The sequence below is a fragment of the Peromyscus maniculatus genome, chromosome 10 (genome assembly GCF_049852395.1).
Source record: "Peromyscus maniculatus bairdii isolate BWxNUB_F1_BW_parent chromosome 10, HU_Pman_BW_mat_3.1, whole genome shotgun sequence".
Lineage (NCBI taxonomy): Eukaryota > Metazoa > Chordata > Mammalia > Rodentia > Cricetidae > Peromyscus > Peromyscus maniculatus.
In genome coordinates, this window is record NC_134861.1 from 87714207 (window position 1) to 87738304 (window position 24098).

At 52.0% G+C, this 24098-nt stretch overlaps 1 protein-coding gene across 2 annotated transcripts in view; it reads left to right on the plus strand.

The window, feature by feature from the left end:
• Shroom3 (shroom family member 3) overlaps positions 1 to 24098 on the plus strand; it is a 318788-nt gene that overhangs the window by 277483 nt on the left and 17207 nt on the right. For both annotated transcript variants that reach the window (XM_042257655.2, XM_076546650.1), the window contains exons 4-6: positions 5908 to 6039; positions 12400 to 15610; positions 21545 to 21618. In XM_042257655.2, coding sequence (XP_042113589.2) covers positions 5908 to 6039; positions 12400 to 15610; positions 21545 to 21618 — 3417 coding nt within the window. The remainder of the gene's footprint in view (positions 1 to 5907; positions 6040 to 12399; positions 15611 to 21544; positions 21619 to 24098) is intronic.

Here is a 24098-nt window from a genome sequence, read left to right on the forward strand (position 1 = left end):
CATTTACGGTGTTAGTCACCTGTCTGTTAGCAGACTTCACTCCTGTGAGTCAGTCAGCAAAGCCAAGAGTCCCCAGGGCACATTACGAGTGCGACATTTAAAAAGAACGACCCCTTTCAGAAAGGACTGCATGTTACTCTGAGGTGGCATTACCTCATAAATGCCTTTCTTCCCACCAGCCCACCTCTTTGGTTGTTTTTGGTGTTTGGGGTAGAACCCTGGGCTTTGTGCACACTAGACAAGCTCTGGACCAGTGTGCCACACACTCGCACCTTTATATAGGCTTGTGTTTACATACTGGGACGCTGGGAAAGGATACGTAAGAAATTAACTGGAGTGGTCAGCTATGGGGGTGAGGTATGGAGTCTGGAGGGACAAGATTGCACATTTGGTTTTTATTTATTTCTTAACCATGTGAATTTATTGTCTATTCAAAAGACTTCCAATGAATATGGGGAAATAAATGTTAATTATTTGTTAAGTTTAGTTTTAACCCCACACGTAAGTAAGGTAGTCTTTGTATTAATGTGAATACGTTTCTCTGTGTGTGTCCATTTTTAAAATAGATGAAGAAATAGCTGTATATAAGTGACATGCACCTTGGGACTGAGGCAGGGGAAGTAACTTGAACCAATCAGTTTGGGGTCTGCTAGGCAAGATAGTAAAAACCCATTTCTTAAAACAGCATAACGTAGATGAGGAAAATGATGAGCGGCGCACAGGAAGAACCTTCGAGTCAGCGTTCCGCCCCAGCTAAGCCTGTGGTGGTCAGCAGGGGTGTTATGAAGCCCCTCGACCCGAAGGGTCGTCTGTCCTTCTGACAGACACTCGATACATCGCCATCGTGATGGTGAGAATGTGGAGTGTTTCGGCGGACTCTGTCTTCTGTGACGGTGTATGCAGTAAACAGTGGACAGACAGGTGGACGGGTCAGTCAGAGCTAAGAATATGGTCGTTTGATTCTGTGGTCTTGTCAGTCCGAGTCTGTGTTGTGTCCTGTGTGTGTGACTCGTGTCTGGGTGACAGGTGGCCTGTGCACCTGGAAGGCCATGCAGCCCAGTCACAGCGGCTCATCTGGGAGCAGGACCAACAGACGCCCTCCGGGGCTCCTTTTCTAACCCAAGGTTGTCATTCTCTCCACTTATCCAACACATAACAGTCCTCTGAGGTCATCTGGAGTCCCACTCTGCCTCTGAGTCTTGGCTCCAGACCCCAGTCAAGTAAACTTTTGATGCTTGTGGCCAGGACGCCTTCAGAACGCCACCTGTCCTCTGAATCCACACCATCGGCTCCTCTGGCTGTGGCTGCGGCCAGACTCTTGTTTTGAATATTCCAAACTTATCCTCACCTCAGGAACTTGGCATTCTTTGTTCTTTCTTTACTAAACATCACACACACACACACACACACACACACACACACACACACACACACACACACTCTCTATCAATTCTAAGTGGTCACTGAGGATGAAGATTCTTCTGCCTCCATAACTTTAAAGATCTTCCATTCCTTCGAGTTTATTACCAGGCCCTCATCATCTCTTACCGTGGCTGGTAAAATTGATTCACCGTGATATTGGCAGCATCTTCCTAAAACTTCAGATTTGAGCCCGCCTCCTCCTGCCTAAGGTCCTTGAGTCTCGGCCATCTTGTACTGTGGCATGGCATGAGAGGCTCACGACCAGGCTCTTCCTCTCCTTCCGCCTCCACCTGGTACCTGTCTCCCTGTTCGTCATCTCGTCAGCTGATGGTGTGGCTTGTGCCCTGTTTTGGGTTTGCTCATCTCGGGCATGCTCTTCCTTCTGCCTGGGCATCCTTCACGTCCACGTCCCGCAGCCTCTTATCCCGTGAACTCCTGCATAGCTCGACTGTTCAGTTGTCAAGCCCTCTGACAGGCTCTGGAGAAAATGAGTTTATAAAGAGCATGCTTTTGACAGGCATGCTGATACATTCCTGTAACCCTCGTGCTCAGTGTCCAGGGCGGCAGCAGCCTTCCTACCTTAGGCTTGTCTGTCCACATAGTAAGGCTCTGTAATCCGTAAACAAATAGGTTTACTTCAGTTCACAGTTGTGAAAATCTCAGTCCATGATCAACTGGTCTTGTTTGTTTGGGGCCTGCGGCAGGGCAGGAAGTGTGTAGCAGGGCAGGAAGTAGCATTGGTAGCATGAGCTGCTCACCTCATAGACCTGTGGCAGGGCAGGAAGTGGCATTGGTGTGCACAGGTGCTCACCTCATAGGCCTGTGTAGGACAGGAAGTGGCAGTGGTGTGCACAGGTGTTCGCCTCATAGGCCTGTGCGGGACAGGAAGTGGCATTGGTGTGCACAGGTGCTCACCTCATAGGCCTGTGCGGGACAGGAAGTGGCAGTGGTGTGCACAGGTGCTCACCTCATAGGCCTGTGCGGGACAGGAAGTGACAGTGGTGTGCACAGGTGCTCACCTCATAGGCCTGTGCGGGACAGGAAGTGGCATCGGTGTGCACAGGTGCTCACCTCACGTCCAGGGGGGAATTGAGGAAGAATAGTGTCTTAGTTACCTCCGTGTTCCTCTCATACAAAAGCAACTTAACGGAGAACAAGAATTTTGGCTTCCAGTTCCAGGGATAGACACCGTCATGGTGAGGAAGACATGCGGTGGGCAGGAGAGGCATGGGGGCAGGTCGGGAGGCTTGGCTGGCCACATTGCAGCCATACACGGGAAGCACAGTATGAACAGGAAGTGTGGCCGGCCGTGGAGCCCCAGGGCCTCCCCCAGCAATCCACTTCCTCTGCCTTCTGAAGGTTCCACCACCTTCACAAACAGCACCACTAACCAGGGACCAAGTGTCCAGACCCACGAGCCCGTGAGGGACATTTCACGTTACAACCACCACAGCGAAGGTCTCACCACCGTCCCCTTCACGGACGCGCCTGCAGTACCCAGCAGACCTCTCTCTCGGTAAAGATCCTGCCACCTCCCGGCGTCAGCACCGGCAGCCGCGAGCAGCCTGCTCGTCTTCTTCTCTAAATCGTGCTGCTCCAGTCTTCCCTGCTTCCCGTTCTCAAGATGAATCTGTCTAAACACAATGGTTAATCACCACGTTGCTGCCTTGGGATTTCCTAGGTTCATGAATTTGGCTCTGAACCCAGCTAAAAAGCAGCCAGCGATAACCACCAAGCCGCTCCGGAGCGCCATGCTGTCTTGAAACCCCCTCTGCCAAATCGTATTCAGCCTTCCTGCCTCTCAGGACATGGGCAAACTGTGGACACATCACGTGTCAGAATGTCCTGAGCGGCTTCTAGTCCAGTTCCCGGGGTAGTTGGTGTTCCCGTCTGAACCCTCGTAGCCTGAGTGGATTGCTCTTCTTATCACTGTGACAGAACACCCACCCGAGGAAACTCCGTGGCGCTGAGCGGTGCAGCCCACCACGGTGAGGAAGGCAGGAAGGCAGGAAAGGAGAGCAGCCCTCGTTCTTGGTACTGCCGACTGCCCAGGAGCAGAGATCGCAGGCCAGAAGTGAGGCTGGGCCATAATTACCCCTCAAGGCCCATCCCACGGCAGCCCACTTCCTGTGTCTGGACCCCACCACCTACAGGTCCCACAGCCTCTCAGAACAGCACCCCGTAAGCTGGGGCCGAGGGTTCAAACACGTGAGGACATTTCACACTCAGATCATAACACTGGCCCATTATAACCAGAAGGAGAGTCAAGGTGAAAATTTATTACTTACAGGTACTTAAAAAAAAAAAACCCCAAAGCTCAAAACCAGTGGTATCTGGTTTAGAAACTAGATTGGAGCCCACGTTTCCTTTATTGGGCTAATGGGATGAAGGATAAAACAAGAGACCAAGAAAAGAGAGCCAGTGTATCCCAGCCCCCCCAGGACCCCTCTAGTCCCCCAAGGGCCTGTCTCTTGAGCCTTTAGGGGACTAGAGAGGCCGAGCCAGCTCTTTTGGAGGGGGCGGTTGGAGAGCTAGATGCAGGCCAGCCCAGCACATCAGCACTCCTGCTGCTCGACCTCCGTGGACCTTGCCCATCAAGTTCCCCAGAAAAGTGGGCTGCGGCCTCAGCCCAGTTCCTCAGGGGTGTCTGGGTTTTCTGCAGCGCCATCTTGGATTCCTGGTTCATCACCAGGTTCCTTTCGTCGTCGTCGTCATGTAGATTCCAGGCAGGCAGTTGTACCGTGTGGCCTCTGTTTACCCTTCTGGTTTCAGGCCGCAGCCAGTGCCATAGCAGCTCCCCGCCTCGCCTCTGTGGCCACGCCCTGTTTGCTCTGCCACAGTTACCTTGGAGGCCAGCCTCCTCCGTGTGATGACTTTTTACATTTCTAAAAGCTAGTTATTTGTGGGTACACCTGATAGGAGGGGGCACAGACGGCTCAGTCAACGGTCGGAGGATAACTCTGCGGAGTCGGATCTCTCTTTCCACCTTCCCGAGGGTCCCAGGGATCAGACTCAGACTGTCAGGCTTGCACAGAAGTCTCTGCCAGCCGAGCCATCTGGCTGGCCCTCCTCTGTGTAATTACTGACTCTTAATCTCCATAAACGAGCTTGGAGCTGGAAGGGTGGTTGTGTCAATGTTTCCTCCTACCCATTCCCATGTCCGCCATCATCCACCCTCAACTTCCTTCTCCCCGTTTTTCCCCTTCCTTCTAGGTCGGTCTGTCTAACAGGCTTGTCTGCCCGGCCTCTAGTCTATCAGTTCATTAGCAGCGAATGAGTTATATCGATTAATACTTAATATCTATTGATATTTTACTCTGGGCCAGCTATATTATATAATGTCAGCCTCAGAAAATCAGATTAAAATAAGCTGAATTGAGCCTCTGACCGGTGTCTTCAGGTTTTAGGCGTGCAGAGGCTTAAGGGCAGGAAGTGACTTCCACAGCGGGTTAACAACAAAGTCTGGCTGAGGACCAAAGTCTCCAGGCACCTGCTCTAGTAGTGTTTCATTTGCCTAACAAATAAAGTTCACGGGCATCATGGGATCGGGTTTTCCTGTGCATTATAGAAGCTAATTTATTTGTCACAGAGGAGAAATGAATAGGGCTTTAGGGCTCAGGGGCAAGTATGAGGGATTGGGATAAGTTACATCTACTATTTCCATCTTATCAAGTGGGGTCCTGTATCCCAAAGTGTTTCTAAACCACACAAATATTCCCCTGTGATCTCAGAGTTCAGACGCTGTCAGCGTGAGATGCCCTGATGGATCACCTCACTCTTTAGACAAAAATACTGCTCCGCAGCTGTCCCGTGACTCTGGCTTTCTGTAGTCCCTGGCTCCTCCTTGAACTCATGTTCGGTCTAAAGGACACCCACATTTTCTCTACGGCTCCATCAGATCTTTGTGTTTGAAGGGCAGGATGCTTAAGAGTTGAAGTCACCGACTTAAAAAAATGAGAAAGTCTTTTGGAGAAGAACACTCTGTTCTCTAGACTGTGGCGTAGAATATTTCATTGTCGATGCAGGGCAGCCTCTGACTTTCATACAGTTCTTACCAAGACAGTGAGTGAAACAGCACCGTCCACCCAGGGTCTGGCAGAGGACCTGAAGAGCCCCAGGAAGCTTTTTACAGTGCATCTAACGCAAAGTCCCTTGGGAAATAGGAAGGAATTTTAGTGTTTTCCTTTAAGTCTGGAGGGCCAGGAAGACCAAGGCAACCATGCCCTTACATTCAGAAGGCACAAAACGCCAACATGGAGGAAGCCTATATAAAGGCACCCTGGCTAGGCAACACTCCTGTGCGGTCTGAAGTGATGGGAGATAAGAGGTAAAATGGAATATTTGTCGAGCCGAGGAGAAGTAAGCCATGCTTGCATCTGGGTCCCCACGCCACCTTGTCTCTGGGTCCCCACGCCACCTTGCTGTGTGAGGGGACTCGGCTGAGAAGCTGCTGATGCTGAAGGGTCCTCTCCTGTGTCTCCTCAGGTGCAGTGAACCCGCCGCTCGCCCTCACTCGTGGCATACGACCAAATTTGGAGAGAACCAGCCTGATGCCAGCATGATGCAGATATCTCAGGGCACGATGGGCCCTCCTTGGCACCAGAGCTACCATTCCAGGTGAGTGGCCACAGCTGGCGTCCAAGGGTTTCTCTCCTTCAAAGGTCATGCTCTCCCCCAAAATGTCTTTTTTCTTGTCCTCTTAAAATGCTAACTGTGTGGGTGACTCACCCCTCCATCGCTTCCCGACCTAGATGGTTGAGGGAAGGCTGGAAAGCGTGATCATGGCTGGTGATCTGAGATATTTTTGGGACCCATTTCCCATCAGCTATTTCTCAATACCTATTATAATCCCATATCCGAAAATTTGACAGACTTCTCTCCTGGGTGCTTCAGTGTCCTCTCTGCACTGTTCAGACTTGTATAGATTTTCGGCTGAATTGATGATATGCCTATATTTAAATGTTCTGCCTGGGTTTTCTCCTGTCAAAGCAGTTCATCTTGCTTGGCCCTGTAGCCGACACAACTAAGATGGAGGATTTCTGTGACACATGATTTCCTGAAGTCCGTCGTCCATTTCCCTCTTCTGTGTGCAGTACTGTTTTAAAGAATACAGAAGTTGCTGGGCGGTGGTGGCACACATCTTTAATCCCAGCACTCAGGAGGCAGAGCCAGGCCAATCTCTGTGAGTTCGAGGCCAGCCTGGTCTACAGAGCGAGTTCCAGGACAGCCTGGACAGGGCTACACAGAAAAACTCTATCACGAAAAACCAAAAAGAAAAGAAAAAGAAAAAGAACACAGAAGTTTATGCCATTTTGCAGTGTGCACAGATTAGTCTGTCTGAGTGTGGACAGCGGATCAGTGTGTGAGTGAGGACAGAGCTGAGTCAGGTCCTGCTGTCTTTACGTGTAGCTGTTAAGAATGAACAGCGACCCCGTGAGTGCGGTGGCCCAAGGGGTTTACTCCAGAAACCGGGCCTTAACACATCTGAGAGGAACTGGGAAAAGGGGATCCTAACCCAGACCCTCGGGCATACTGAAGACAAAACCGAAGTCAGGATTGCCCATACCAGCTGCATGCACAAGCTAGCCTCCATTTGATCCTGAGGAGTCAGGCTCCACACAGTATTATCATCACTTGAGTCACACAGAGATGGGGCGATGGTAGGGAGGTAGGAAGGGCATTTCACGCCTACATAAGAGTGAGGTGCAGGTAGTGTGTTAGGGAGAGCCACTGGGAGGCTTCCGGAAGGGTTATTTAACAGAGGGTGGCTGTGCTTGGGAGAAAGGTAGGACTCAATTACAGCCCTTAAGGATCATGACTGGCTCAAAGGCGTATCCTAGGCCTCTCATCGGTGGACACAGGACCGGACAGACCTCTTCTGTCATATCAGAGTAAGCGTCAGGCCACAGGAAGAAGTGACTCCTAGTTACTTAACTTCCTATAGACACTCCTTTCCCTCTTTGTAGGCCGCCCTGTCTCTGTCTCTCTGTCTGTCTGTCTCTCAGGAGGTGGGCGGGGAGTGGGGTGGGGGTTGAGACAGGGTTTCTCTGTATAACAGCCCTGGCCTGGAACTCACTCTGTAGCCCAGGCTGGCCTCGAACTCACAGAGATCCACCTGCCTCTGCCTTCCACATGCTGGTTAGATTAAAAGCGTGTGCCACCCACACCTGGTGTCCTCCCAGTCTCTTAGGGGACCAGTTCACAGCATCTGAGCCATCTGCTCCAGACTAGGTTCCCTCACAGTGCACCCTCCACAAAGGACCCTTGATTTACAGCACCATAAGTGTCGGGGCTTTGTAGAGTGTGGGCACCTGACGACCTAAGGGAGGAGGAGCAGAGTGCTTGAGGTTTTAGGTATGACCTTGGGGTCACTCTCATTCCTCACCTGCTCATGAGCGTGAGCACCCTTTGATCTCGGCTCCCTTTTCTCTAAAGTGGAATTCAGGACACCTCTGTCACTGGGTCATTGTGAGCATTAAATAAAGGAATGCATGCAACTCCTAGTGCATGGGAAACATTCCGTACGTGACCATTATAATAAGCAGGCTGCGGATTTTAGGGGTCCAGGGAAACCTGCTGAAGGACTTAGCATAAAGCAGAACACACGCGTGCCACTGAATGGCGACTCCTTTACAACCTCCCAGCCCTCCCGTCCTCACTGCCTTAGGAAGTCCCAATGTGACCTCAGGAATGTACCGACCCTAGAGCAGAAATGAGACCGGTGTGGTCAGGGTGTGGGACCCCTGCTTGAGTGACTGTGGGCAGTGTACAGTAGTATCCGGAAGGCCGCCCTGCCCCTCTCCCCTTGTCCTAGCCTCCGGGTTTGGGGGGGGGGCGTTAGAGAGGCTGAGCTGTGCTGGCACTGTCTGCCTCCTGCTCCTTTGATGCCAACATGGCTATTAACACTCAAGCGCTGTGTGCCAATAGAACAGCAAGCTGGGATTACCCAGAATGCTGCAGGTCTCTGGGTCCTCTCCCACCGTAGCCCAGGCACACCTCTGCAGCTCTGTCACGCGCTGCATCCCTCCCTGTCAGTCTACCCGTGGACACACAGTGGCGGCTGCAGCAGCCAGAAAAGGACCACCGGGATGTCCCTAGGCTCACAGTGATCTAGTGTGCCAGGATGGTTGGCTTCCCTCTGGTGGCCTGAATTCAGTTTCCCAAGCCCAATTTTAGGTCTAAGTCCAGGGGTCTTTTTCTCGTGAAAACAGGAGAGTAAGGGGATGGGGAGGTGTAGGAGGGACAGAGGCGGCGAGGGCCGTCGGTTTTAACGGTCTTGTGAGCGAGGTTGGATTTGGAATTGTCCCGAAATTTGACGGTAGCTGCTGTCTGCCAGGCCCTTGCCACTTTCTCTCTGCTGTCTTATGAGAATAATGGTTCTGAAGTATCAGGAGAGACTGCGAGGACACGTCGTCTCTCTGACAAGAGGCTGAAGTAGCAGTATCATGCACAGGACTCACTGAGAGATCCATTCGCCTGGCAAATGCGAGCACCGCCCTGCCTCAGATGGCCTTAGTGATGGGCATGCTCCCTGAAGAAGATGGGAAATGCTTCACCTTATAATACTGTTTCTCCAAGAGTCTTCCATGAAATGAAAGTTCATTAAGTGTTCCTTGGCAGAAAGTTTCTAGAGTCAAATAAGTTTAGAAAACTTTGCTTCGTGTATTTCCCCTTAGAACAACAGATGAACCATAGTTGGCGGAGACCTAGAAGTCTGGCGGTAAACAGACTTGTGTAACTTCAGCCCAAGTGTTGTGCAAACAGATTCGATCATTTTAGGAATTAAGGTTCTGTGAGTGCACATCAGGAAATTTTTCATATACTTGTTTGTGCTTTTCACAGTGTTTTGAGCATTTAAAAATTATCCCTTTTTTTTGAGAAATACTTTATTCTGTGAGTATAAGTATTTTGCCTGTATGCATGTATGTGTACCACATGCATGCCTGGTGCCCTCGAGTCTGAAGAGATTGCTAATCCTCTGGAACTGGAGTTTTGGTGGTTGGGAGCCAAACACAGGTCCTCTGCAGTATCAACATGTACTCTTAACTGCTGAGCCATCTCTTCAGCCCCCAAAATTACTTCTAAGTACACGAACCCCAGAACAGCATAGAAGAGCACATGTATGTGTCGGACACAGAATCAGCAAATGCTTTGTGTGTGCGTTCATTCTTTAAACATTGTGGCTAGAACTGAATAGCCTTCACGTAACCAAAGCCGTGATATAATTGTCCAGTGGTATAATTGCTACGAGGGAAAAATAAAACAGCGTTACAGGATGTCAGGAGAGCCAAGGTGAAGATTGTTTTTGGAAGTCTTCTGACATCGAGACTGGAGGAAGGGGAAGGAGTGAGCCAGGTGACGGGCACTCTGGGTGGTAGAGCAGCGAGTACAAAAATTCCGCGACACTGGCAGAGATGGGTCTCATACGCCTGAGTCACTGCCAGGAGGGTCAGGGGCTGGGGTGCAGTGAGCAAGGACAGCAGTAGACGGTGAGGTTGGAGAAGCAGCCCGACCACCACGGTAAGGCCTTGGACCCACAGAAGGTGCAGTCCTCGATAGTCAGGTTGCCTATGTTAGCATTGAAGCTGGCAGGACTGACGATTTCATTCCTCACTGTGACTCACCCCACCTCCATGAATGCATTTTAGAAGCAGGAACATTGAAGCTAATAGGAATGAGTATCTCCAGATAGTAGTGGAAAGACTTGTTCCCGGAGGCCAACATCAGGCCCCACATCCCCAGGCAGCCTGAGGCTGGACCACTGAGGGACAGAGCAACCCCCGGGGTAGGAGAGTAGCCTTACAAAGTCCTCATGTGGTGCTGTCCACTTGAGGTCTGCAACAGGAAGTGGGGCCCTAGACACTTGCTCTGGTCTGGCAAGAGTCCGGCGTGACTTCCTATATTCTGAGATCCATCGGCGATGGCATTCTCCCTGCTCAGTGGTGGTCCGGCCGGCTGTTGGTGTAGTTGCTTATGTGTATGTCCCTAGGTTAGGTCTGAATTTCCCTTTCAGCAAATGACTTGTGCTGTGTCCACTTCCACTCCAAGCCTCACCTCTGCACCTCCCGCTGCAGGAAGTTAAAGGAATTGCAGCCAGAAGATGGGGCTGACTTTAATGGCTCCCCTCCCTTACCTTTGCAGCAAGCCTCTTCACTTTAGAGGAGAACCAGGAACGTAGGAGGCAGGGCGTGGTAAAATTTAGCCACGGCATATGCCGTGCCGTTGAGGGCAGGTCAATTTTTCCTGAGCTGGCAGGCTCAGGAACTGTCTCTTCTTTCTCTCTTGACCTTATCCTGTCCTTCCCAAAGCAGGATGCTTCAGTAAGTTGACTTTCCCTGATGAGACAAATTAGACTCTGTTGAGGTAAAATGCTGAGCATGTGGTCTTCTTGCCGACCACGGAATGTTTTGCTGGTCTATCACTAGTTTTCACTCTGAACATTGTCTTCGAGTCTCATCATACATTCTCCGGAGACATTCCAGCTTAAAACATTAAAAGCATACACTCGGCACTGTGTCATTACATTTACTTACGTGAGATCTAGGAACATATATACTACATGATTTTAAATGCTCTTGAGACTGTACTCGTCTGAGAAGGAAACGCCTAGGTAAGAGCTCGTGATTTCCCTTCCTTTGGAGAACAGTGAGTCACAGCGTTTACCATAAGGAGACTGCTGATTGATCTTCGTTTATTCTAATATGGCTTCTCCAGAGGTAGAGAATTTCTTTTCCCTTTCTGGTTCCTCGAATATGCTGGGCAAGGGCTCACCACTGAGCTGTACTCCCAGTTCAGTTATATTTCATGGCACATTTGTATTCGATGTGTGTAGGTGTTTTGTCTGCATGCAGGTCTGTGTACCTGTGCATACCCAGTGGCTGCCAAGGCCAGAAGACAGTCAGAGCTCTTGGGACAGGAGTTAGAGACAGTTGTGAGCCACCATTTGTGCTGAGAACTGAACCCAGCCAGGGCTGTTAGCTACTGAGCCGTCTCTCCAGCCCCCGATAGTCCATCAGTAGAGCAGTTTTAAGCCCATAGCAAAATGGAATGGATGCTACAACAATTTCCCAAAATCCCTGGTCCCCACACGTGCATGTTAGACTCTGTGGTTATCTAACAACAACAAAAAAAAAACACCAGTTTTTTGAGGCAGTTTTCTGAGTTATGAAAGGCCAGTATTGAGACTCCTTCCCTCTCCCCAGCCCAGAGGAGCAGAGATGGATGAAGGTCTTGCTCTCCTGACGGCACACTGAGGATGCCTTTGGTGTTGGAACCCCAGTCTAAAGGACCTCCTGTGGCTAAGACCTCCGTCCCAGCCTCCCCCTCTCCCTTACCCTCTCTCCTCTCATTGGCCTTTTCTGGCTCCCACGTCTCCCTGAGTATTTCTCCTTTCAGCTTCGTGTTTAGCTTCTTCCCACAAACAAACTGTCCCTACCAATGTTGAGACTCCAGGAAGGTTGCCAGGGCCCAGCTTTTGACTCCATAAAAAGGAATGATATTAACTAAAATCATAAGCATGTGCTCCCCAAGTCCCCCAGCCTTCACATGCCTATTGGCTTACTAAGCTTTTCTCGATCTCCCCCACAATATCTACAAGAGACAGAGAATGTTCTCCCCGTCATCCTTCCTTCTCTTCCGTCCCCCCCCCCCCCACTCACCTCCTTCATTTCTGGGCACGTGCAACATGTCATTCACAGCGCAGCAGGTCACATCAGCGTGCTGCCTGTGCCTAAGGCCACCCCTTCCTTCTGGTAAGCCCGAGTGATTAATTAGAGGCTCCTAAGGCTACAGCGTTGGGCAGTCAATCCTGGTGACGACACAGGGGATCGGAACAAGCCCCAAACAAGGCCCTTTTTACCCGCCCTTCCGAAAACGGGGCATCTTGCATAAGAGTGAATTTATAAGCCGAGCCCTGTGTCCGTGAGTCCACTGAACTCCTCAGCCGACTGACTGCTTTGTCTCTGTCCTCCCTCCCAGCTCTTCCACAAGTGACCTCTCCAACTACGACCATGCTTATCTGAGGCGGAGCCCTGACCAGTGCAGCTCCCAGGGGAGCATGGAAAGCCTGGAGCCCGGTGGCGGGTACCCATCCTGCCACCCTCTTTCCCCTGCCAAGTCCACGAGCAGCATCGACCAGCTGGGCCACCTCCATAACAAGAGAGACTCGGCGTACAGTTCCTTCTCCACGAGTTCTAGCATCCTCGAGTACCCACCCCCTGGTGGCTCCGGCCAAGAACGGTCAGCTTCCATGGACCTGATTTCTGCTCGAGGCGGCCTCCTAGAAGGGATGAGGCAAGCAGACATTCGCTACGTCAAGACAGTCTACGACGCCCGGAGGGGGGTCTCGTCCGAGTATGAGGTGAACCCTTCCGCCCTGCTCCTTCCGGGTAGGGACGCCCACGCCCCAGCAGGTATTCAGGGCTGTGCCAAGTGGCACAGCGTTCCCCGGCCGGGCAAGGGGGCGCCGTCCCCATCCTGGAGCCAGCAGTGCCCCGGCTCCTCGGATGCCGCCACTGACAACCTGCCCCATAGAGCGGGCGCCCCCACGCCCCCGACGCGGAGCGACAGCTACGCAGCCTTCCGGCAGCGCGAGCGCCCCGGCTCCTGGTCGAGCCTGGATCAGAAGAGGTTCTGCAGGCCGCCGAGCACCTCCTCCTCGGGCCCCTCGAAGGCGCCGCCGTTCCTCGAGGAGCAGCTGCACACGGTCCTGGAGAGGAGCCCAGAGAGCAGCCCCCCGGTGAGGCCCAAGCATGCCTATACCCCGAAGGCACAGCCCGGCCAACCCCTGCTGCCCACCGGCATCTACCCGGTGCCGTCCCCCGAGCCGCACTTTGCCCAGGTGCCCCAGCCGTCCGTGAGCAGCAACGGCGCCGTCTACCCTGCCCTGGTCAAAGAGAGCGGCTACGCCGCCGCCACCACCACCACCGCCGCCGCCCAGGGAGTGTGCAACAACAGGATGGCTGCCTTGGACGAGAACGGGAACCACGGGGAAGCCAGCAGACCCGGGTTCGCCTTCTGCCAGCCCCCCGAGCGGGACTCTGCGGCCCCGGCGGCAGGGGCGGAGAGGAACCCAGAGCCCACGGCCAGATTCGTCTCCTACAAAGTCCATTTCTCTTCAGCGCCTGGAAGTGAGGACGCCTCCCTGAAGAGACACGTCGGGCCCCTCCAAGGCAGCAGCAGCCCGTATCCCAGCGAGAGACGGGTCTCCAATCACCAGGGCCTCCAGGAAGATCACAACGCCAACCCCCGGCAGAAACTGGAGCGGGAAGGTCACGGCGGTGGCGGCGGCCAGAGCAACTTTGGCAGGTCCAAGTTGGCCTTCGCCTCCCTCCAGAACATTCCAGAGAGCCTGGGGAGACGAAGCAGCAGCAGCGTGGAGCTCGGAGGAGAGGCCCAGGAGGGTTACCCCGGGGGCAGGGCCCCCTGCGCCCTCCACGCCACCGTCGAAGAGCCCGGGAGGAAGGCCGGGCCCGATGGCAGGAGCTACCTGGACCGGCCCGCTTCCTGCCCGAGGCCGGAGGGCAAGGTGCAGGCCAAGGAGCCCAGGTCTGCAGAGCCCCCGGCCCCACCCCTGCAGCCGATGTGCAGCGTGGCTCCCAGGAGATCCAGCTCCAGCAGCGCCTCCCCCTCCGCCTCCTCCACCTCCACCTCCTCCACCCTGCAGTACAGGAAGGCCCCGTGTTCGGTGCTGGAGAAGGTCTCCAAGATAGAGGAGCGAGAGCAGGGCCGCCACCGGCTCCCCAGCGTGGGCAGCTCCACCACCTACAGCCTGAACGCCAGGTCCGGTCGGAGCAGCAGTGACTTTGAGGATCCCAAAGCTGCTGCCGCCGCCGCCGCCGCCGGTGTCCATCTCTCCACGGAGGCCACGGAGCAGCCGCGCAACGGGGAGCAGACCTTCAAAAACGGGGAGGCGAAGCTCGAGGAGGCGCCCTGGCAGCCCTGCGGCCAGCCGCCGAGGAGGGCCGCCGATGGCCGCGGACCCCCCGGCCGAGCCGCTGAGCCCCCGAGGCCCGAGGCCCGCCTGCTCCGCAGCCAGAGCACCTTCCAGCTCTGCAGCGAGGCCGCCGAGAGGGAAGCCGCCGCCGCGTGGTCGGAGGACCCGCCCGGCACCCCCGAGTCGCCCCCGCTCGACGCGCCCTTCAGCCGCGCCTACAGAAACAGCATCAAGGATGCCCAGTCCCGCGTCCTGGGGGCCACCTCGTTCCGTCGCCGGGACCTGGAGCCGGGCACCCCCGGCGCCACCTCGAGGCCCTGGCGCCCGCGACCCGCCTCTGCCCACGTGGGGATGCGGAGCCCCGAGGCCGCCGCCTCCGCTGCAGCATCAGCATCCGCATCCTCATCCTCCCCACACACCCCTCGGGAGCGGCACAGCGTGACCCCGGCCGCACCCCAGGCTGCCCGGCGAGGTCCGCGGCGGCGCCTCACGCCCGAGCAGAAGAAGCGCTCCTACTCGGAGCCCGAGAAGATGAACGAGGTCGGGGTGTCGGAGGAGGCCGAGCCCGGCGCGCCCTGCTGCGGCCCCCCGCGGCTGATGGCACCGCCGCCGCCACGCTTCTCGGAGAGCACCGTGGCCGACCGGCGCCGCATCTTCGAGCGCGACGGCAAGGCCTGCTCCAGCCTCAGCCTGTCGGGGCCCGAGCTCAAGCAGTTCCAGCAGAGCGCCCTGGCCGACTACATCCAGCGCAAGACCGGCAAGCGGCCCGCCTCCGCCGCCTGCCCCCAGGAGCCCGGGCTGCGCGAGCGCGCCCAGAGCGCCTACCTCCAGGCCGGCCCCGACGGCCCCGGCCTGGCCTCCGCCTGCAGCCTGAGCTCGCTGCTGCGGGAGCCCGAGGCGCTGCACCGCAAGGAGCACCCCCACCTGGCCGCTGCCGCCGCCGCCGGAACAGCCGCAGATGCACCCCAGGCACCCCGGGATCGCAGCAGCTCCTTCGCCAGCGGACGCCTTGTCGGGGAGCGACGACGCTGGGACCCCCAGGTCCACAGACAGCTGCTCAGCGGAGCTACCTGCGGACCCAGGGGCACCCAGAGAATGGACAGGACCCCCGGCGGGCCGCCTTCCTGGGACATGGTGGCCGCCAAGGCGGGGAAGTCCAAGTCAGCCGAGGATCTGCTGGAGCGCTCTGATACCCTGGCCGTCCCTGTGCACGTGAGGTCCAGGTCGTCTCCCACCTCCGACAAGAAAGGACAGGTAGGTGCAGCCAAGCCCCAGGCCTGGGACTGGCCCTCTGACTCCTAACGTCTCTCCTTTGTTCAGTTTTTTTTTCTTTTAAATTCAGGAAAGTAATTTTTTTCTACAGTTTTTTAGAGCTACCTTACTTGATTTCTGTACAGATATATAAATATCTATATAGGTTTTTTTTTTAGTTATGTAGTTGTTTTATGGTTGTTTGTGGTACTGGCAGTTGAACTCCCATGCCAAGTAAGTACTGTAGCCACGGAGCTGTACCCACCCAGCCTCTTGTACTTTTTCTTTTGAGATAGGGTCCCACTACGTTGTCTAGTGTGGAGGCCCACAGAGGTTTCCTAGTGAGATCTGAGCTTGCTCTACACAGCAAGGCTGCGTGAGGGGATGGATTGGCCACCAGGTGTTTGGAAGGGTCTGCACTTGGCTGTGCTTGGGGGAGATCTTTTGCTCCACCCCTTGGCATTTCTATAAATAGACCTTTAGCAGAGACAGAAGGGGCTGGTGGGTTTTGACCCAGGCCCTCCCGAGGCTATCCTGTGTTTCTGTCTGTCTCTCTCCCCTCTATATTTCTATCTAAAGATTTCTCACTTCTCCCTGCTCAGGAGTGCCCTGGGGGAAAAAGTGGAAGCAGGTCCCCCACAGTCTAGGCTGGCATTGAACTTGTCAGTCCATCTGTCTCAGAATTCCAAGTTGTTGAAAGAAACCTTTACCGCCAGTTCTTGTTTTTGCTATTTTATGTAGGTGGTGTAGGCTTTAGGAACTGTCCTGTCTCCCAGTGTACTGAAACACGTGTGCATACACATACCCACTCACACATAGCCCTCTGCGAGAAAATGCTGTGCTCTCCCAGATAGTTTCTGCTGAAAACTATCTAGGAATATTCTCTCCAGTATAACTCCCACTTTTAAAAAAAACCCAGAGAGGCCATTAAAGCCTACAGTGCTGCTTTCTCCCCCACAGATCATTTAAACTCTGTAGTTTCAAGATTTTCCAGCTAATTTTTACAGCAGTAGTTTACTACATAGAAGCCCAAACGGTTTGTTCTTTCCCAATACTGTAAAGATGACATGATTAAAAAAAGAAAAAGAAAGAAAAAAAAAAGCTGGGTGTGGTAGTGCACATTTTATTACCAGTGCTCAGGAGGCAGGCACGTCTATGTGAGTTCAAGGCCAGCCTGGTCTACGTAGTGAGTTCTAGGATAGCCAGGGCTATGTAGAGAGACCCTGTCTTAAAAAAAAAAAAAAAAAAAAAAAAAAAAAACCAGATAGAAAAGCATAGGCAAAAAATAAATCTTCTCGTGTTTAAACGTCATTATTCTGTCTTGGGGAATTGGTTAGATGACCGAGTTCTTTGTGTATTCCCCCCACACACACACACACACATAAGCTGGTCACTTGGGAAATAAATTTCAAGTGAGCTTTTAGTTTGCTTTGGAGAAGTGGTAAGGTTTCTTCAAATCCCAAGTTAGTACTTTTTACGGTTTGTGAAGTTGCTTTTAGAAAGATAACTGAACATAGACCAGTATTTAGGTGTCCTTCTAATAAGGGGACACCACACTTAATTGTTACTTAATCGGGGGATATGGAGCCAAGGAGGAACATCCAGGATGAGAGACCTGCTTTGTGCTGCTCGGCACCAACTCGCAGACATTCTTGAGGAGCTGCTTCCGGCCCGGCAGCTAGTCCCGGCCTGACTAGAGACGCCGGGGATAACTCCGTGCGCGCTCTTCATCGTTCACCTTATTTGTGGTTAAAACAAAGCAGTGGGCGTCGGGTGTCGGTTGATGGTAGAAAGCCAAAGCCAGCAGGTACCGGCCCTGGATTTGGTCTCCAACCGCTGGAGCGTGGCGGGGAGAAAAAAGAAACAAAATGATTCTTACCGGATAAACACTTGGTGAATTACGATTTTTTTTTTTGAACTATAAATTCAAATTTTTAGTTTTTGGAATTGTAAGTTTAAAGAACTCTCCCATTATCTAGTTTTTTTTTTTGTAAAGGTTTAGTTAATGAAGAATTTTTCTTCTAGCTTCAGTGAACTCAAACAAGGTTAGTAACCTTGTACAGGCTGAGGTAAAACCAAAAGTCTGTGGATTTCCTTTCTGGCACTATCTGAGTTTATGACTCCCGCAGAACATGATTGCTCTTATTAATCAGATGCTGGTAGTGCGAGATTTTATAAGCTTTAGTGTGTGTGTTGTTGGGGGGAGGGGGAGGTGAACAATCTGACAGTCCTTCTCAAAATTCTGTCAGGTCCTTTCTGTCCCCAAAACAGGTCATCATAAAAATCAGTTCCCCTGAGTATAATGGTGGACAATTTGGAGGCCTGAAATAATAATGGCCAGAGGCCGCCGTTTGAAGTACAGGTAGCCTGAGAGCTTTACTCCGGGACCTGATGGGGCCTCTCCCTCACTTCCTTGGTATTCTCTCTGCCGCACACGGCACCCATTCCTTATTTTCCTCGTGTTCCCCTTCATTTGAAGAACACAGTTGCAGAACAGTGACTGTTAGGGACGGAGCCTGGGTGCTCATTAGACCCCCTGCTCGTTAGTGTCCACTGAAGTTCAGCGACACCTTGGCATCTTAGTGCTGGGTCCGCAAAGCTGCAGAAACACCCCGATGTTTCCGCTGCGGAGACAGAACCTCACATGTCGGTAAAATAGAGCAGAGTCTCTCGGAGCTGGTTAAGAGCACTTGCTGCCCCCTGCGAAGGATGGGGCTTCAGATCCCAGCACCCACATGACAGCTCACAGGCATCTGTAACTCCAGTTCTAGGGTATCCCACACCCTCTGGCCTCTGCAGACTCCATGCATTCGTGTGGAGCACAGACAGACATACAGAGAAACACACATAAACACAAAATAAATCTTTAAAATGTAGAACAGCCTGGTTTTTAAAATGAACTCTATATAGCTTAATTCTGAGGCAGAGGCGTCTCTGGTTCATCTGGACTGCGTCTTCGGGGCCCTTCATGTTCCCTGTGAAGGGGGATGGCACTCTGTAAGCTGCTCCACTGCGGTGTTGGAGGGAGGCAGGATTCTTTGGGACAGCCGGGAAGCAGCGCATAGCAAGCACCCATTCACTGAGCGTAATTAATAGAACTGACTGTCTGTGGATTGTAAAATTACAAGTAGCCAAGACTCATCGAGTTTGTGCTGTGTGCCAATCATTGTACTGTTTTATAGCTAGAGAATTAATCTTTGTCTACGCAGCGAGGTTGATGGGTAACTGTTACGTTAAAGAGGGGTAACTGGTGCCCAGAAAGGGTACAAAATCTGTCCAAGGCGGCAGAGAATAACGTTGGAGACAGAATCGCCTTGCTCTGGTCTTGACGTCATTAAACCAAGCTGTTCCCTTGAATGAAGAGAAGTCTGCAGGGGAGAAGGTGGAAGACATCTTCTGTCTGAAAGGAGCAGGTGGTAAATTGATTTCATTTTAGTGTTTATTAGTTATTACTTACATCTAAACTAGGTTATATGTGGGTTCCTAATTCACTTTAGAAGATGTTGGAAACATCTAGAGTAGATAACTATTGCAGTCTCTGTATTTTGTTGATCTCAGAGATAATTAAACTTGGCACCCCTCAAAAAGAGTCTGGATTGGGATTTTATCCACTTCAGGTTGCATCTTAGGTGTGCTGAGAGCTGGGGGCTGGCTCGGGTTTCTCTGCTTTTGTTTAGTTGAACTCACAGAGATCTGCCTGCCCCTTTAAGTCAGTTTTGAAACAATTACCCCAAATGAGTCAGATGTTGACCAAGTTAGTATGTGTCTCTGCCTGGTATTTCTCCGGCAACCACTGTTCTTCTCTGTGCTGCCCAAATACATTCTTCACACGTAGCAGTTTACAGACAGTCAAGTGTCCCTTGACAGTGAACACACGCAAGAGGAATATCCTCCTTGGGCTTCTGCTAGGTCGAGAAGACATCTGGGGGATATGGCTCAGAGGTAAAGACCTTGCCTGGCATGTTCAAGGCCCAGTGCTTTGAGGGTGGAGGGGTGGGGAATTGATTAACAGGAAATTTGATAAAGTCTCTCAATAGCTGACTATTGGAGTTAACTCCCACCCCCTTTTAAATGCATACCCACATTTATAGCCTTTCCAGGGCCGAATCCCATGAATGCAGAAGGTTAGCTGCTTTCACATACGGAAACACAGAGGATGGAATTGAATGTGAAAACATACTTAAACTTCACTGTGCCGGGAACTCAGATGGCTCCCAGGCTGTTGAGGTTAACCGTTGGCAAGACCTGGCCCAATTGTGTCAACAAGGAAGGGTGGTGGGCAGGACTCAAGGGACTGCAGGATTCCTGAACACAGGAGCTCCTGTCCTGCAGTGGAGGAGAGTCACTGCATGGAATTCATCTGCAAGTGTTCAAACCCGATTGCATCCACCCATCAGCTAGCTGCCTTTAACCTATTGAAATCCTACAGAAAGATCTTGAGCTCTGGAGAGATCCTCTGTTTGTTTAACTACAGGCAGTGTTTCTGAGCTGCCGAAACACACTTGAGTGCGTACGTACACGTACGTGTACTGATGAATGCATGTATGCATGCAAATTTCAATAGAAATGTCAAATAGATAATATTCCATGCAAGATACTAAGCAAAGTGTCCAGCACAGTAGTATACCTGATCAGGGAAATGTGCGATTATTAATGTCTTCTGCCTGGTATCACCTTTGACTTTGGGGGAGCAGCAGTGGAGGGGAGAGACGATACTGAGAATTGAACCCAGGGCCTCGTGCATGCCAGGCGAGCATTCTGCCACGGAACTGTATCTCCATCCATCCTTTGGCTGTTTTGTTGACACATGTAGATGAGTGTGTGTGTGTGTGTGTAAAGTGCCTGGAGGCCCTAGGGTGATGTTGAGACACCCCCCCCCCCCCCGGGCTGGTGGTGAGACAGGGTCTCTCAGTTGAACCCAGAGCTCACAAGTGTAACTAATCTAGCTAGCCAGATGGCTCTGGGGATCCCCGGTTTCTGGAGTGCTAGAATTGCAGGCCGGCCACCATGACCACCAGCATCTGTGAGCTCTGGGGATCCGAACTCCAGTCCCCTTGTTCTCTCCCCAGCCAGCGACATTTGAGTCTGCAATGACTCCGAGCTCCTCCTCCACCCTCACAAAAACGTGGATGAGGAAGTAAAAGGCAGCCAGCCCACTAGATGAATGAGTAGTGACTAAGTTACTAACACTAGGTTCACTTTAGGTCTGAATTCTCCTTTCCCGCCCGTGTCCTAGCGCCGTAGATAATGGAGAACTGATCACATTACCATCCATGGCAACAGTGTCCTCTTCATCAAGACCAGATCACAGGGGACAGGTTTTACACCATCAGGGTTAACAGCTCCCTTTCAAGATACCAGTATCTACTCACAGTAAAAACAGACTACCCTGAGAAGCCCCCAGAGTTACTGATGTCACATAAGGGGGTGGGCTTGGGAGAGTTGACTGTCACCGATTTCAAATTAGATTCCTACTCAGGGCACTTGCAAGTTGGCAAAACTGTAACTTTTCCTGTTGTCCTTCCCATCTCCCACTGCCGCCCGCTGCCTCTTCAGAAGTCCGACCCATCGAATTCATGTCGTTGTCGTCACACTAAGTACAGCAGCAGTCGCGAACTCCACAGTAACCCTTCTCAGACTCCCTTTCCCCGACAAGCGTTCTTGTGAGGGGAGACACACACACACACACACACACACACACACACACCTGCAGACACCGGAGGAAGCTCCCGTGTTGACCCCACCTCTGACCCTGGGCCTGTCTCCTCACCAGTGCCTGCTGTCCTCAGTGCTCCCTGGAGCTCTGAGGACTACATGGGAGAGTCTGTCAGAGCGCTGCCGTGGTGCCTGACCACAGGGGTCAGCAGCACGCAGGTCCCTTCTCTTGCCTTCCTTCCTGCGCCCTCCTTCAGCGTTACCCTGTTCTTGTGCTTTCAGGATGTGCTCCTGAGGGAAGACGGCGGCCTTGGTTTCGTGAAGGACCCACGTTGTTTGGCTGGTACTGGATCCAGGTGTGTACATGTGTGTGGCAATAGAAGAAGAAGAAAATGTTGGCAAGGGTGAGAAGACAGAACCCTGACCCCCGTACACTGTGGGAATGTAAATTGGCGGCTCCTGAAAGCATTCGAAACTGAGCTAGCCTGAGATCCAACCATAGCAATCCTGAGTGTGTGTGTGTATATATATATGTGTGTATGTATGTATGTATGTATGTATATCCCAAAGGACTGAAAGCTGAGTCTGAGAAAGGCTTGTGTGCATGCGTGCGTGCGTGCGTGCGAGTGTTCATAGCAGGGCTGTTTACTATTGACAGTAGTCAGAAATAGTCAAGGACTCCAGTCTCCATCAGGGAATGACCATGTAAACAGAGCACAGTGGAATATTGTCCAGCCTTAGAAAGAGAAGAAACCCTATCAAATATGAGCCTAGATTATATTAGCTAGGTGAACTAAGATGCTTTGTTTTTACCCTACAATTGTTCCTGAGAGACAGAAAAGCAGTCTCCGTGAAGAAACTCAACCAAATGAAGCATTGAACTTAAGCCATGCTTTCTGGGGGATGTAGTGTTAGTGTGCTGAGGGAGAGCAAACGTAAACTAACGACACCTGAGACTAGACTGGCTCCTTCCTGGGTGTCGTATTCATCTGTGTTTATGATGGATGTCTAGAGACTTTTAAAGGGGACATCATAAACACAGACTGATACGACACCCAGGAAGGAGCCAGTCTGATACTTAGACGCTCACCATGCTAACATTACATCTCTTTGAAAGCAGGCTACGTGACCCCTAGAAGATGCTAAGTGTTATTGTTTGGCTGGTTGGTTTTGTTTTGAGAAAGATTCTTACCCCGTAGTCTAGGAATTTGCTGGCTAGCCCAAAAAGCTCGCCTGGAACTTTGATCCTGCCTCAGCCTCCCTGGTGCATACCACACCCAGCTAAGATGCTAAATTTAAAACGGTTCCGATCCTCCAATCTGGAGAACAGCTAGGCAGAAGAAACACCATTCTTGAATCATACATACACCAACAGGGTACTTCCTGCAAGGTGCTAGGGATTCCAAAATGTATGTATAGAAGGAAAAAGCATTCCCAGAGGACTTGCCCCTGAATCCACTGAGAGGTTCGGAAAAGCCCAGAAATGTAGCAGGGTCCCTGGTGAAGGAGGTCTGTGACGGGGAGGGAGAGATGTGGGTGGATGTTTCCTGTCCCGATTGCCTGTTCCCTAATGACTGGCAGCCACTTCCCAGATAATTGACTCCGAGACTCAATATAAATTATAAATGCTCAGCCGATAGCTCAGGCTTGTTACTAGCTAACTCTTATACTTAAATTTAACCCATATTTCTTATCTGTGCTTTGCCACGTGACTTGGTACCTTTTCTCAGTATGGCGTGCCCATCCTGCTCTCTCGGCAACTCCTCTGAGTCTGCCCTTCCTCATCCCATCGTCCTCAGTTTGACTTTCCCACCCAGCTTTATCCTGTTCAGCTATTGGCCAGTCAGCTTGTTTATTAAAGGAATCATAGCGACATATATTCACACAGTGTACAGAAGGGTTGTTCCGTAGCCAATAAAAGTACATCTGTATACATCTGCAGCTAATAAAAGTCAAGGCATGCACGTGGCTTCGAGTCCGTGGCCTGCCTCTGTGTGCTGCATTAGCCTTGCCTGACCCTAACGGTCCTGGGGTCAGCTGCTGCTGCCGGATGTACGACAGAGTCACTGCTCTGTCCGAGGCCTCAGAGGCTGTGAAATGAAAGGTATCTTCTGCTCTCCAGGTTCCCTTCCACGGCCAGCTGGGGAGCTGCAGATACAGAATTCACAAATGACAGGACTTGCTCGAGATTGTCTTTTTAATCCACACATTAACTGTTGCATCACAGGTCCAGGCTAGGGGTACTCTAGACTCTTTCCTCTCTCTCTCCTCCGCTGCACTCTCTCTTCTCTCCACCTCTTCCCTCCCCTCTGCCCCTCTGTATACATACGTGTGTGTGTGTGTGTGTGTGTGTGTGTGTGTGTGTGTGTGACTGCTCCTCTGTCTCTCTGTTTTCAATAACAAAAGGATTTCCTTGGTGACGATAGACACTTGCTTAAGGCACCATGTAGGTATTTGCTTATTGTCAGTCTCCTGCAGAGGTAACTGAATTAGCTCCTTAGGGGGTATCTCCCACCTTTTTATTTAGTTATTTATTCATTTTTGTCTTAGGAAATGAGAACACTAAGAGATTTGGAGAACAGAGAATGCTATAATCAAACCTTCGGACTCAGCAGCCACACAAATGTTCCCCAGGCAGACCCCTCCTTTGGGATGGTTGGGGGGGGGGGACGGACAGTGAGGCATCAGGCTTTCCCCCTAGAACCCGGAGCAGCTCCCCACAGTGGTCCAAAGAGGAGCTGAAGACGTGGGCTCCCTGTTTTCCTTCATGTCCTACAGCCTGTCCTCAGAAGCCATCTTACATGTGTGTCGTGGCAGGAGACGGGGCTGTGAGGCA